The sequence below is a fragment of the Amblyomma mixtum genome, chromosome 3, assembly GCF_055824585.1.
Source record: "Amblyomma mixtum isolate Tamu chromosome 3, ASM5582458v1, whole genome shotgun sequence".
NCBI lineage: Eukaryota > Metazoa > Arthropoda > Arachnida > Ixodida > Ixodidae > Amblyomma > Amblyomma mixtum.
Genome location: NC_143014.1, coordinates 371,449,617 through 371,461,701, shown reverse-complemented (window position 1 = coordinate 371,461,701; position 12,085 = coordinate 371,449,617). Strand labels below are relative to the sequence as shown.

At 50.4% G+C, this 12,085-nt stretch overlaps 1 protein-coding gene across 1 annotated transcript; it reads right to left on the bottom strand.

Moving 5' to 3' along the window:
• Positions 1-7,510: 7,510 nt before the first annotated feature.
• Positions 7,511-8,904, bottom strand: LOC149356770 (uncharacterized). Its single transcript, XM_089584310.1, has one exon. The coding sequence runs from the start codon at positions 8,720-8,722 to the stop codon at positions 7,511-7,513; it is 1,212 nt and encodes a 403-aa protein (XP_089440436.1). The 5' UTR covers positions 8,723-8,904.
• Positions 8,905-12,085: the final 3,181 nt, after the last annotated feature.

Sequence of the window (12,085 nt, the reverse complement as noted above, 5' to 3'; positions counted from 1 at the left end):
TGCGCTGGCATGTTTTGCCACTTCTCGAGTGTAGCAGGCAGTCTTTCTAATAACATCGCTGTTTTTTTTCTTCTACGGTGAGAACGAGAAGTACATCGAGCCAAGCAGGGCTCAGGCAGTGCTGCGCAGTGGCAAAGGGGTACCGGCTGTGGACGCAGCTTTAATCGAGCGGCGCATCGATGCTTCCCGCTGCGTGTGCCCCTGCTTGTTGTGCACCGGGCCAGTTTTCGCGCATGTGTCCCTCTGCTTAATGATAAAGCATGCTCTGCCGCATCAGTCGCACTGATCGTTTCAAAATTTTTTCACGCCCTGTTTTCAACTCGTATTTTTGCTTCCCAGCTCTTTTATGTTCACCAGAAGGCGGTTCGCTCGCGCCATGGCACAAATCCCTCTAGTACGTTCATCCTAGTCATGCTGCCGACGCTGCTGTGCTAACAAAAGAATAAAGGGCGTGCAGTTCTGCCCGTCTTCATGGCTTTGATTCCCACGGCCACAATGGTTGCATCCGTTATGTGCTAATACTCAGGGTCACCGAAAAATACCCGTTCCTCTGATCGACCTTTGTTTTCACCTTTTTGACGCAGATCAGAGAATTTCTTCGCACCCAGATGAAGTTTATGAAACCTACGAGCAGACTGCCATTTACAGATGCACCATTATTATACAAAAATTTTGACTGTTGTAATATTGTAAGGGTCTGTTATGTAAGAAAAAAAAAATCTTTATTACAGTTTTTCTATCTCTCGCATCGAGCAATTAAGATTGCCGTAGAAAACCAATGCGCAGCGTTTTTGACGAAAGTAACATCGTTAATGGCAAAAAAAAGCAAGCACGCCGACGGGAGATGTGCGCTTATATTGACTGTTGTATGAAAGTTTACGATATATGAAAATATGAAAAGCTGACAATTAGCGCCGTCCTGTGCCAGCTGCGGCCCCATTGTCACCGCGAATTTAATAAATTTCATCCGCCCAACTGACTGGCTGCCGCCCCGTCTGCTGCGCTTGCCTTCGCATAGATCCCAATCCGTTAGCCTTAGGGAAGAGGCCTTATCTTGCCTTTTGCTATTACGCTCCCGTTTGTCCTACTTGATTTTGACTAGGATATCCTAAACACGCATTTGTTCTGTCGCTTAACGTCACACCTATCATTTTATTCTTCATAGTCCGCTGAAATGTCCCGTGCCTAAGTTAAACATTTTTTTTAGCATCCATGTTTCTACCGCACATGCTAGTACGTCCCTGGACCGACCACGTGTTCCGCAAGGGAAGCCAATCGCTCTACTAGTATCCAGCGGCCGGAGACCACACTTTTAGAAGTGAAGATAAAATTTTGTTATTTCGTCTCGAAAAGTGTGGTCTCCAGCCGGCCGTTAATAAGAGAGCTATGGACTTTGTTTACCAAGTACGCGGTACAAAGGCTTTTCTCACCGACTGTAATATAGAGGTATTGTATACTGTCCTCTTGAGGAAAACTGCTAAACTGCTATTCATCACATTGGAGTACCTGCCAAATCCTCTCTACCCCATTTTTATTCACCGAGTTATTTCACTGTCATGATCAAGACCTGCGGTCAGTACCTGCCCTATGATTAGAGCTACTGAAGAAGAACGATTGCAAGACGATTGGGTATTCCTTGAGAATTCTTCAAACAACGCTACAGAACGAGAACGGAAAGCGAGACGGGACACACACATGGCGTTGAACTTACAATTTGTAAGTTCAGCGCCGTGTCTGCATCCGCTCTCGTTCTCTGTTTTGGTTTTGAAGCGCTGTTTGAAAAATTATGAATATTGTATTCCTTTATCACTTCCAAAGCTTCGCTGCCCATCGTAGACTGCTGTTCTTTTCCGAGAACTGTAATAAAGTTGTAAAAAAGCTTACCATTGGGTTAGGTCGTTCATTTCTTTGAAAGGTGTAATAGAGTGCAAGGAACCATGGATATGAGGAAAGAAACACGGACACGCGCTGTCCGTGTTTATATCCTCCCATCCATGGTCCTTGCGCTGTTTTCCACCCTTTCGAAAATACTGAACATTATTTTGGTGTTCTCAATTTTCATTTTTTCGCCATCGATCTGCTTTCCCTGTGTAGGTTATTTATGATGCTCTGCAGTTCGTACCTGAGGTACTTATCAGGGCGATGTAATCATGGAATGGAAAAAAAACTTATTCTTCATTAACTCCGATCCCCAACTCTTTCCAATCTAGCTCTTTGAGTATCTGCTGGAAACATGCCGTGAATAGTGGCGGAAAGGTCGTGTCTGCCTGCCTGACACCCATACTGGTGGATTTTTTCATCATTTCCCCTTGCAGGAATGCCTTGTTTGTCCAACCACTGACAGTGTGTTTCACCTCTGATGTTCTGCAATTTTTAAAAGTACTCTTTTTGAGTTAGAAGCGCGTTTTTGTAGTAATAGCTTAGCTTTTGAGTGCAGTAGTGCATCAGAATACAGAGAAGGTGTTCTAAATAGAAGGCTGGTTAGCTAGTTTTTAATAGGGAACTTTTTAACTATTGCCTTTAACCTCCTTATTTATACAGAGGCGTGTGGCCCATCGTAAGTGATAAGTATATAATTTTTTAGAATTTGAAAAAGGCAGTTACCCTTGGTGCTGTGGCCGAAGAAATGCTGGCTGCATCGCGCCAAAATACAGGCATTTTCGAGAAGCTTGCAGGCTAAGAAACCTATCCAGGGCACGTAACTCGTAGAAAAAGTCAATTTCCTGGGACAAAGCGCCGATGGTAATTGTGTTTATAAAATTCTAAACACTGACACGCATATTACTTACGTAAGGATGCAAGGCTCTCAATAAACAAGGGGACTAACAGTCATAGTGCCAAGAATCTTTGTACAGTTCGGTCGTTCACGCTAGCAGCCGGCGGCGCTCTCTTTTATTATTTTGCTTTTGACGTGAGAGGCGACCTCACTTATCTCGAATGATCGCTGCCTCGTGCGACTGCTTCCACATTGTCCCAGATTGGTTTAGTTGCTTTTGGCACCCTATCTCCATCGTTGCTTGCGAGCTTCAAATTAAGCGCGGCCGAGAGCGCCAGGCATTCTGTTCGACGCCTACCGAGCACGCTTTTTGCCATCTGTGGCGCTAAGTCATTCAGTTATTTGTAGGCACGCGTCAGCCCAATAAACAGGTTCTTTTGGAAACCCTCTTTGCTGTCTTCCTGGCTGCCTCACTTCTGTCACCACTACATGACAATAGTTGAAAAGCTAACTAGTCACTATTAGTTAACCAGCTTACTAATTAGCCCGTCTTAGCACTTGACTGAAGCGCTGCACCGCTGGCAATGCCGAAAAGACGCTCTCTTCTAGCTCAAAAAGCCTTTTTTAGGAGTTTCAGAACATCTTAGTGAAACACTCTGCAGATATTTTTTCGTACCTTTACATACGCCTCTTCTGCACCATGACAGAAGCCGACAGCCACAGAAACCAAGGGGCACAGGGGATTTTTTTTTCTTTTTTTTAAGTTATTTATTTTGTGGTGGTAGCAGCCTGCATGTTCTTAGGAAAACAACTGCACTCCAGAGCTAAGTTGTATATCTCATTCAGGACAGGTGCCATCAGGTCTAGGATATTTTTCACTGGGGCAATCTGCATGTCGTTCACACCCTGTGATTTTGAATTTTTCCCTGTTCCCTGTCTGGAATGCAGCAGCGACTTGAGTCTCAGTTCTGAGGGAAAATGCCATACTGCTACTAACTGTACTTCGTCCAGGAAGTGGGACACAGCTTATTGCTGGTAGACTGGCTGAGGTGCCAAGACTAATAACATGGTCAATAAGCATATTATTACGGGGGGTTAGCCCAGCGGCAGACGGTACAGGCCACAGTCAGAAGGCACACCGAGCTAAATCACTCCAGCACAAACTGCCACGTCCTCGTCGTCGTTCACTGCCGAACGTCCCAAAACCACGTCGTCTTCTCCTAGCAACTATGCACCGTAACACTACCCCCCCCCCTCCTCCGCCGGGCGGAAGGAAGCACAGTCCCTGGGTGTCCTAAGATGGTGGGTTTGGATGGTAGGGCTTAAGACGGGCGACGTGTACGAGCTGTGTGGAGGAGGCCGCACGAGGAGTGTGGGGTTGCAGGGGCGCGATCTCGTAGGTGACATCGCTCAGTTGCCGCAAGACGCGGTAAGGACCCACGTAACGAGGCAGCAACTTCTCACACAGGCCCACTCGACGCGCAGGGAGCCAGAGGAGTACGAGGGAGTCGGGAGGGTAATGGGCGTCACGGTGATGAAGGTCGTACCGTCGTTTTTGAGCGACTTGTGAAGCGTCGAGGCGATCTCGAGCGATTTGGCGGGCGGCGTCAGCTCGGGCAATGGCGTCACCAGCGTAACTGCTGGTACAAGGGTCGTGAGGCAGGAGGCTGTCGAAGGGTAGCAACGGGTCGCGGCCAAAGAGCAGATAGAAGGGAGAGTAGCCGGTGGTATCGTGGCGTGTGGAATTGTAGGCGAACGTCACGAAAGGTAAGCTGACGTCCCAGTCTCGATGGTGGTCTGAGACATACATAGACAGCATGTCCGTCAGGGTGCGATTAAGACGCTCAGTAAGGCCGTTGGTCTGAGGATGGTAGGCCGTCGTGAACTTGTGGCGGGTAGAGCAGGAGTGCAGAAGGTCGTGGACCACTTTAGAAAGAAAGCAGGGGCCGCGATCCGTAAGCAGTTGACGAGGAGCGCCATGAAGTAGGACGACGTCATGGAGAAGAAAGTCGGCGACATCGGAGGCACAGCTGGTAGGGATAGCGCGCGTGATAGCGTACCGGGTGGTGTAATCGGTCGCAACGGCAATCCACTTGTTCCCGGATGTTGATGGGGGGAAAGGACCAAGCAGGTCGAGACCAACACGGAAAAATGGGTCAGTCGGGATGTCGATGGGCTGAAGCTGGCCACTGGGTGGAAGTGGGGGCGTTTTCCGGCGCTGGCATTGATCACAAGCAGCAACATAACCGCGGACAGAGCGGTAAAGGCCAGGCCAGAAGAACCGCCTGCGCACGCTGTCGTACGTGCGTGAGACGCCTAGGTGCCCGGCAGTAGGAGCGTCATGAAGTTGGGCAAGTACTGTGGAGCGCAGATGGGTCGGGACGACGAGCAGGAGGTCGGCGCCATCTGGGTGCATATTGCGCCGGTACAAAATATCGTGATGCAGCACGAACATTCGTAGAGCAGGATCGGAAGGGTCGCTGCGGAGGCGGTCGACTATGAGGCGCAGAGTTGGATCACGGCGCTGCTCGTCACCAATGTTCAGAAAGTCTGATACGGACAGTACACAGTCGTCGGTATCACGTGTGTGGGAGTCAGGGGGATCGACAGGATGGCGGGACAGACAGTCAGCGTCTTGGTGCAGCTGGCCGGACTTGTAGACAACATTAAATGTGTATTCTTGCAAACGCAAGGCCCAGCGACCCAGACGTCCTGTAGGGTCTTTAAGAGAGGACAGCCAGCACAAAGCATGGTGATCCGTAACTACGCAGAAGGGCCTTCCAAACAAATAAGGGCGGAATTTTGTTAACGCCCAAACAAGAGCAAGGCACTCCCGCTCCGTAATAGAGTAGTTACGTTCGGAAGGAGAGAGCAGGCGGCTGGCGTAAGCAATCACACGAAAGTGCTCATGTTGCCGCTGCGCAAGAATGGCGCCAATACCATGGCCACTGGCGTCTGTGCGAAGTTCCGTAGGCGCAGATGGGTCGAAATGGGCCAACACAGGTGGAGCCGTGAGGGCCGCAACAAGTGCCGTGAAGGAGCGAGCTTGGTCAAGGCCCCAGGAGAAAGGGACATCCTTCTTCAGGAGGGTGGTAAGGGGACGGGCCGTGTCGGCGAAGTTCGGGATAAACCGGCGAAAATACGAGCAGAGCCCGAGGAAACTGCGCACATCGCTCGAGGAACGGGGAGTGGGGAAATCACGAACGGCACGAACTTTGTCAGGGTCGGGCTTTACACCAGACGCATCAACCAAGTGGCCGAGGACCTTAATTTGGCGCTGGCCAAAGGTGCACTTCTTGGAGTTCAGTTGGAGACCAGCGCGACGGAAGACCGCAAGGATAGTAGCAAGACGGCGTATGTGGCTTTCGAACGTTGAGGAGAAAACGACAACGTCATCTAGGTAGCACAAGCACGTTGTCCATTTGAAGCCACGCAGAAGCGAGTCCATCATGCGCTCGAAGGTGGCAGGAGCGTTGCAGAGGCCGAAAGGCATAACTTTGAATTGGTACAGGCCATCGGGGGTGATAAAGGCAGTCTTCTCACGATCCCGTTCGTCAACAGCGATTTGCCAGTAGCCTGAACGGAGATCAATAGAAGAAAAGTAGCTGGCACCATGTAGACAGTCGAGGGCGTCATCAATTCTCGGAAGAGGATAGACGTCTTTCTTCGTTACTTGATTAAGATGACGATAGTCGACACAGAAGCGCCAGCTGCCATCTTTCTTTTTGACCAACACTACAGGGGATGCCCAAGGGCTGCTAGAAGGCTCGATAATGTTGTTCGCCAGCATCTTGTCCACCTCGGTTTGGATGACATGGCGCTCAGGAAGAGAAACACGATAGGGCCTTCTGTGTATAGGGCTGGCATCGCCCGTATTGATGCGATGGGTCACGACAGAAGTTTGGCCAAGAGGACGATTCCCGAAATCGAAGACATCACTGTAGGAAGCTAAAAGGGTGCAGAGGGCGTTGGCGTGGTCAGGTGGCAAATCCGCCGCGATCATCGCAAAAGTAGGGTCCGGGCGTGAAGCGGCCGAGCGGGGAAGGGCATGGAGATCAGCGTTAGGCACAGCTGTTAGAGCAGAAACTGTACATTCGGCCAATGGAAACAGTTCAGCGAGCGCGATGCCACAGGGTAAAACTTGGGGAGAGAGACTGAAGTTCAGAATCGGAAGGTAGGTGCGGTTGCCGGTGACGGTCAGGACTGTGTGTGGAAGGATGACGTTACGCTGGAGGACAACGTCCTTGATTGGGTACGTGACGTAGACACCATCAGGAACGGCGGGAAACGGGGACATAGGGACATAGACTGCAGCGTCACGCGGCAAGCGAGTAAATTCAGCGGCACGTAAGCGAGGCGGCTTGGTATCGGCGCTTTCGGAGCAGAGCGGCAAGTCCAAACGAAGAAGGCCAGTGGCGCAATCAATTAGAGCCGCGTGCGTCGTTAAAAAGTCGATACCGAGGATCACATCGTGGGGGCAATGGTCGAGGACAGTGAACACGACAGGGGTTGTACGACCAGCAATGGAAACACGCGCAGTGCACAGTCCAACAACGGCAGCAGCACTTCCGTCGGCGACGCGAACGGCTGAGGAAACGGCAGGTGTCACAACCTTCTTCAGACGACGGCGAAACGAGGAGCTCAGGACAGAAATTTGGGCGCCAGTGTCAATAAGCGCGGTAACTGGTGCACCGTCCACGCAGATATCGAGAAGGTTGCGGCGAGGAGCGAGGGTCAGGAGAGGATTTTCGGGCCGGGTCATCAATGCAGCATCACCTCCGGGAGCTGCATTGGTTAGTTTTCCGAGTGAGAGCCAGGTAAGGGTGGAGTGGACGGGCGTCGAAATTGCGGCGAACGAGAGCGGCGGATCTGAGGGGAAGGCGAGCGGCTGGACCTTCGCGGGGCCGAAGTGTCGAAAGCGTGCGGAGACTCAGCACGAGAAGACGTCTGGCGTGGTTCGAAGCCGGCACGGCGATCATAATTGGAGCTAGGTCCGTAGTCTGCACGACGATCGTAAGTGGAACGGAGGTGAGGTGGCGAAAACCAACGGCTGCGGCAGTGACGGGAAATGTGGCCGACACGCGAACAGGTGAAGCAGATTGGGCGGTCGTCCGGGGTGCGCCAATCCGCAGGATTCCGGTAGCGGTAACGTGGTAGTACGGTCGGAGTCGGTGAAGCAGCAGCAACCAGTGGAGCGGTGTTTGGCAAACAGGGCGACGCAGACGGCAGGCCAGAATTGAGGCCCACGTTCGCAAACTCCTGGCGAACGACGGCCTGGATCAGCGCAATCGTAGAGTCGGCCGCTTGAGGGGCGAAGGTGACGGGAGTCATAGCTTCCAGTTCTCTGCGGACGATTCTAGTTAAATTGGCAGGATGGGACGGTTGTCGCAGTGTTGGCAGGTCTTCGCAAGAGGATGTCGCCGCAGTGTTCGGAAGGCGATCAAAACGAGAAGCAATACGGCGATGTTTTGCCTGCTCGAATTGCCGGCATACCTGGAGGACAGAGTCAACCGTTGCACAATCTTTACAAAGAAGAAGGTTGAATGCATCATCAGCAATCCCCTTCAGGATGTGGCCCACCTTGTCGGTCTCTGGCATGGCGCTGTCTACTTTTCGGCACAGAGCGAGGACGTCCTGGATGTAGGAGAGGTATGACTCCGTAGATGACTGTGCTCGAGAAGCAAGGTCTTTTTTAGCACCCAGCTTGCGCCCAATTGGTTTGCCAAATAAGTCTCTGAGCTTTTCTTTGCAGTTGTCCCAAGAGGTGAGGTCTTCCTCATGCGTCTCAAACCAGACGCGCGCCGTGCCCGCCAGGTAGAATATAACGTTAGCAAGCATGAGCGTCGCGTCCCAGCGGTTGTGCTTGCTGACTCGCTCATACATGGCGAGCCAATCCTCGACATCGACGTCATCGGTGCCACAAAAGGTGCCTGGGTCGCGAGGCTGCGCCACGACAACGGTCGGCGCTGGTGGTGATGCTGCGGCCGGAGGTGGGTTGGACGGCATAGTGGTGGCTCGAAGCTGACGACCGCTGCGGAGGTCCAGGGCAGGGTCCCGGTGTGATACCCCGCACCTCCACCAAATATTACGGGGGGTTAGCCCAGCGGCAGACGGTACAGGCCACAGTCAGAAGGCACACCGAGCTAAATCACTCCAGCACAAACTGCCACGTCCTCGTCGTCGTTCACTGCCGAACGTCCCAAAACCACGTCGTCTTCTCCTAGCAACTATGCACCGTAACAATATCACACAGGTCTTTGTCAGCCACAATGGTATCACGCACACTTAAGTTGGTGAGTAGAGTTGAGCATTTTACTTCGAAGAAGAGACCTTTAAACACTTCCATAACAAATCGGTGTTTTTAATTGCATCATTGAACTGCGCCATTAAGTACGAATGTTTAGCACTCTTAAAGCTGCCGTGTGCACATATAGCAATCGCTGTGGACTAGGTAGTGTCTGGCGCGTTATGCAGTGCAGCGAGAATGATGCAGGCGCCGAACTTGAAAAGGCTCATAGGCCTAAAGCAATCGTTACGGATGTTAAAGCACCAGGAGCGCACAGAAGTGGAGCGAGTATCATTCATACGCCGAGCATGCAAAGGCCCGCAGACACTCCTAACCAGTACACCATTATATACTCGTGCTTTTCCAGACCTTTCCAGCTAGTACACCGTTATACAGCCGGTTAGAATGCATCTGCTCCTGGCGATACCAAATACTCCATGTGCATCACCTTATTGTTTGCTTCGGATACTGTGTGCACACAGAGAGCCGATGTGGACCAGGTAGCATCAGCTGCGCACAGTAGTGCAGCAAGAACAGTGGAGACTCTGGGCTTGCAAATGCCCGCACACCTTTCCAGCTGGCACACCGTTATTCAGCTCGTTGGAATGTATCTGCTCCTGGCGCTACCAAATAATCCACGCCCATCACCTTATTGTTTGCTTGGGATACTGTGTGCACACAGAGAGCCGATGTGGACCAGGTAGCATCAGCTGCGCACAGCAGTGGAGGGAGAACAATGGAGACGCCGCGCTTCCAAAGGCCCGCAGACCTTTCCAACCAGTACACCGTTATACAGCTCGTTGGAATGCATTCTGCTCTTGGCGCTACCAAATACTCCATGTGCAACACCTTACTGTTTGCTTGGGATGCTTTGTGCACATGGAGCAACCGCTGTGGACGTGGTAACCTCAGGTGTTCACAGCAGTGGAGCGAGAACGATGCAGACGCCATGCTTGCAAAGACCTGCCTGTACACCGCCATACAGCTGGTTGGAATGCCTTCTGCTCCTGGCGCTACCAAATACTCCATGCGCATCACCTTACTGTTTGCTTGGGATGCTGTGTGCACATGGAGCAACCGCTGTGGACGTGGTAACTCCGGTGCTCACAGCAGTGGAGCAGAATTATGCAGACAACGGGCTTGCAAAGGTTTATAGACCTTGTCATACTCAGCGTAGCCATATTAACGCGACTGCGTCAAGAAGCTTGTGTCGCAGAAAATCCTGCGTCGCCGATGGCGTTGTTGGCCGTGAGCTAAACATCCAGGAAAAATCCCCACGGAAGCAACCTAGGAGGCAGGTAGGCCACCTTGGTCACTTAACCTTGCGACGTCATCCCAACTTGCCCACTGCATTGTGAGCAAACCGTGTGGCGTGGATAGTGACAGATAATGATTGGTCGCGCTATAGATCGGGAATAGCAACCTGGGTTCACAAGTCCCACTTGTTTCACCACCAGCCATCGTGGGGTAGTGGTGCATCGCTTAGCCACTGCACCACTGCCCCATTGCTTAAAATATTAAAGGACGCTGCTTCACAAATATGCTCCAGCAATAACTTTTTTAATGCGCTGTGTGGAAGCTTTATTTACTCACGTTGCCTCACAGGCTCCAAACATGGAGTATTGTGTGAGGGGGGGATTACATAAATAGGGGTAATAACAGGAGCATGAATGACATGATTATATAATGCTGATTGACTGTTAGTACTCATTACACAGTAAGAACATCATTACGCAATGCCAACTGACTGTTAGTACTCACCATAAAACAACCATAAAACATACAATTATACAATAGTTATTGACGCGTCAGTAATTAGAAAAAAATGGCTGTTATTTCGGTCCTAAAAGAAGCTGGATCACTAATATTGACGATGTGTTCCGGAAGACCATTCCAGTGAATAGCCTGCGGCAAAGCGGATGAATTGAATGCAACGGTTTTACCTGAAAGGCGTTGGAAGCTGAGATGGTTGTTTAAACGGCGCGAGGTGCGGTGAGGTTGCGCAAGAGGGAGAGTCGAATGATTAGTACTATAGACTATCTTGTGAAATAAGCAGACTAGGGCAATTAATCTTCGTGATTGCAAGGTACAAAGAGAGAGCGATAATTTAATGTTTGTGACGCTTGAGTGACGGTCACAGTTTCTGGAGATGAAACGCACAGCACGATTTTGGACTGATTCAAGGGAGTTAATTAAATAAGCCTGGTGAGGTGACCAAATGGATGATGCATACTCGAGTTGCGGACTAACAAATGTTTGATAGGCGAGCTTACGGGTAGTAGCAGGAGTTCCATGAAGATTCCGTTTTAGGTATCCTAAGGTCCGGGATGCTTTAGCTGTTATTTTCTGTATATGAGTGGACTAGGATAAGTTACATGAAAAATGGACACCGAGCTATTTTTAAGAAGACACCTGAGAGACTAAGCTGTTATCGAGCATGTAATTGAACGTCGAGTTAGATTTTTTGCGGCTGAATATCATTAACTTGCATTTTTCAGTGTTAAGTGACATTTGCCATGATGAACACCAAGCGGTTACATGATCGAGGCCCCTTTGAAGTGCAAGATGATCTGCAGGTGATCGGATTTTGCGGTAAATTATGCAGTCATCTGCGAACAAGCGAATGGTTGATGTAATGTTGGATGGTAGATCATTAATGTAAATCAGGAACAGCAACGGGCCCAGGACGCTTCATTGAGGAACACCAGATAGAACATCGCTAAACGGAGAAGAGTGGCCGTTTACAACTGTGAACTGTTTACGAAAAGACAAAAAATTCCTTAGCCATGAGTTTGTTAGTGAGTCTAGGTTGAGGGAAGTAAGTTTACCTATTAAGCGTGAATGCGCAACGCGGTCAAATGCTTTTGAAAAATCTAAGAATATGCAGTCTGTTTGGAAGTTCTCGTCCATATTGTGTAGTAGCTCGTTAGTAAATTCCAGTAGCTGAGTCTCACAAGAGAAGCCTTTCCTGAACCCGTGCTGGTTCGAAAAAAAGAAATTATTACTATCTAGATGCTGCGCGACTGCTGATACGATGATGTGTTCGAGGATCTTACATGGGACAGATGTCAAAGATATGGGGC

Excerpts from the sequence above, each read along its gene's own strand:
- LOC149356770 (XM_089584310.1), bottom strand. The coding sequence starts at position 8,722 with ATGCCGTCCAACCCACCTCCGGCCGCAGCATCACCACCAGCGCCGACC.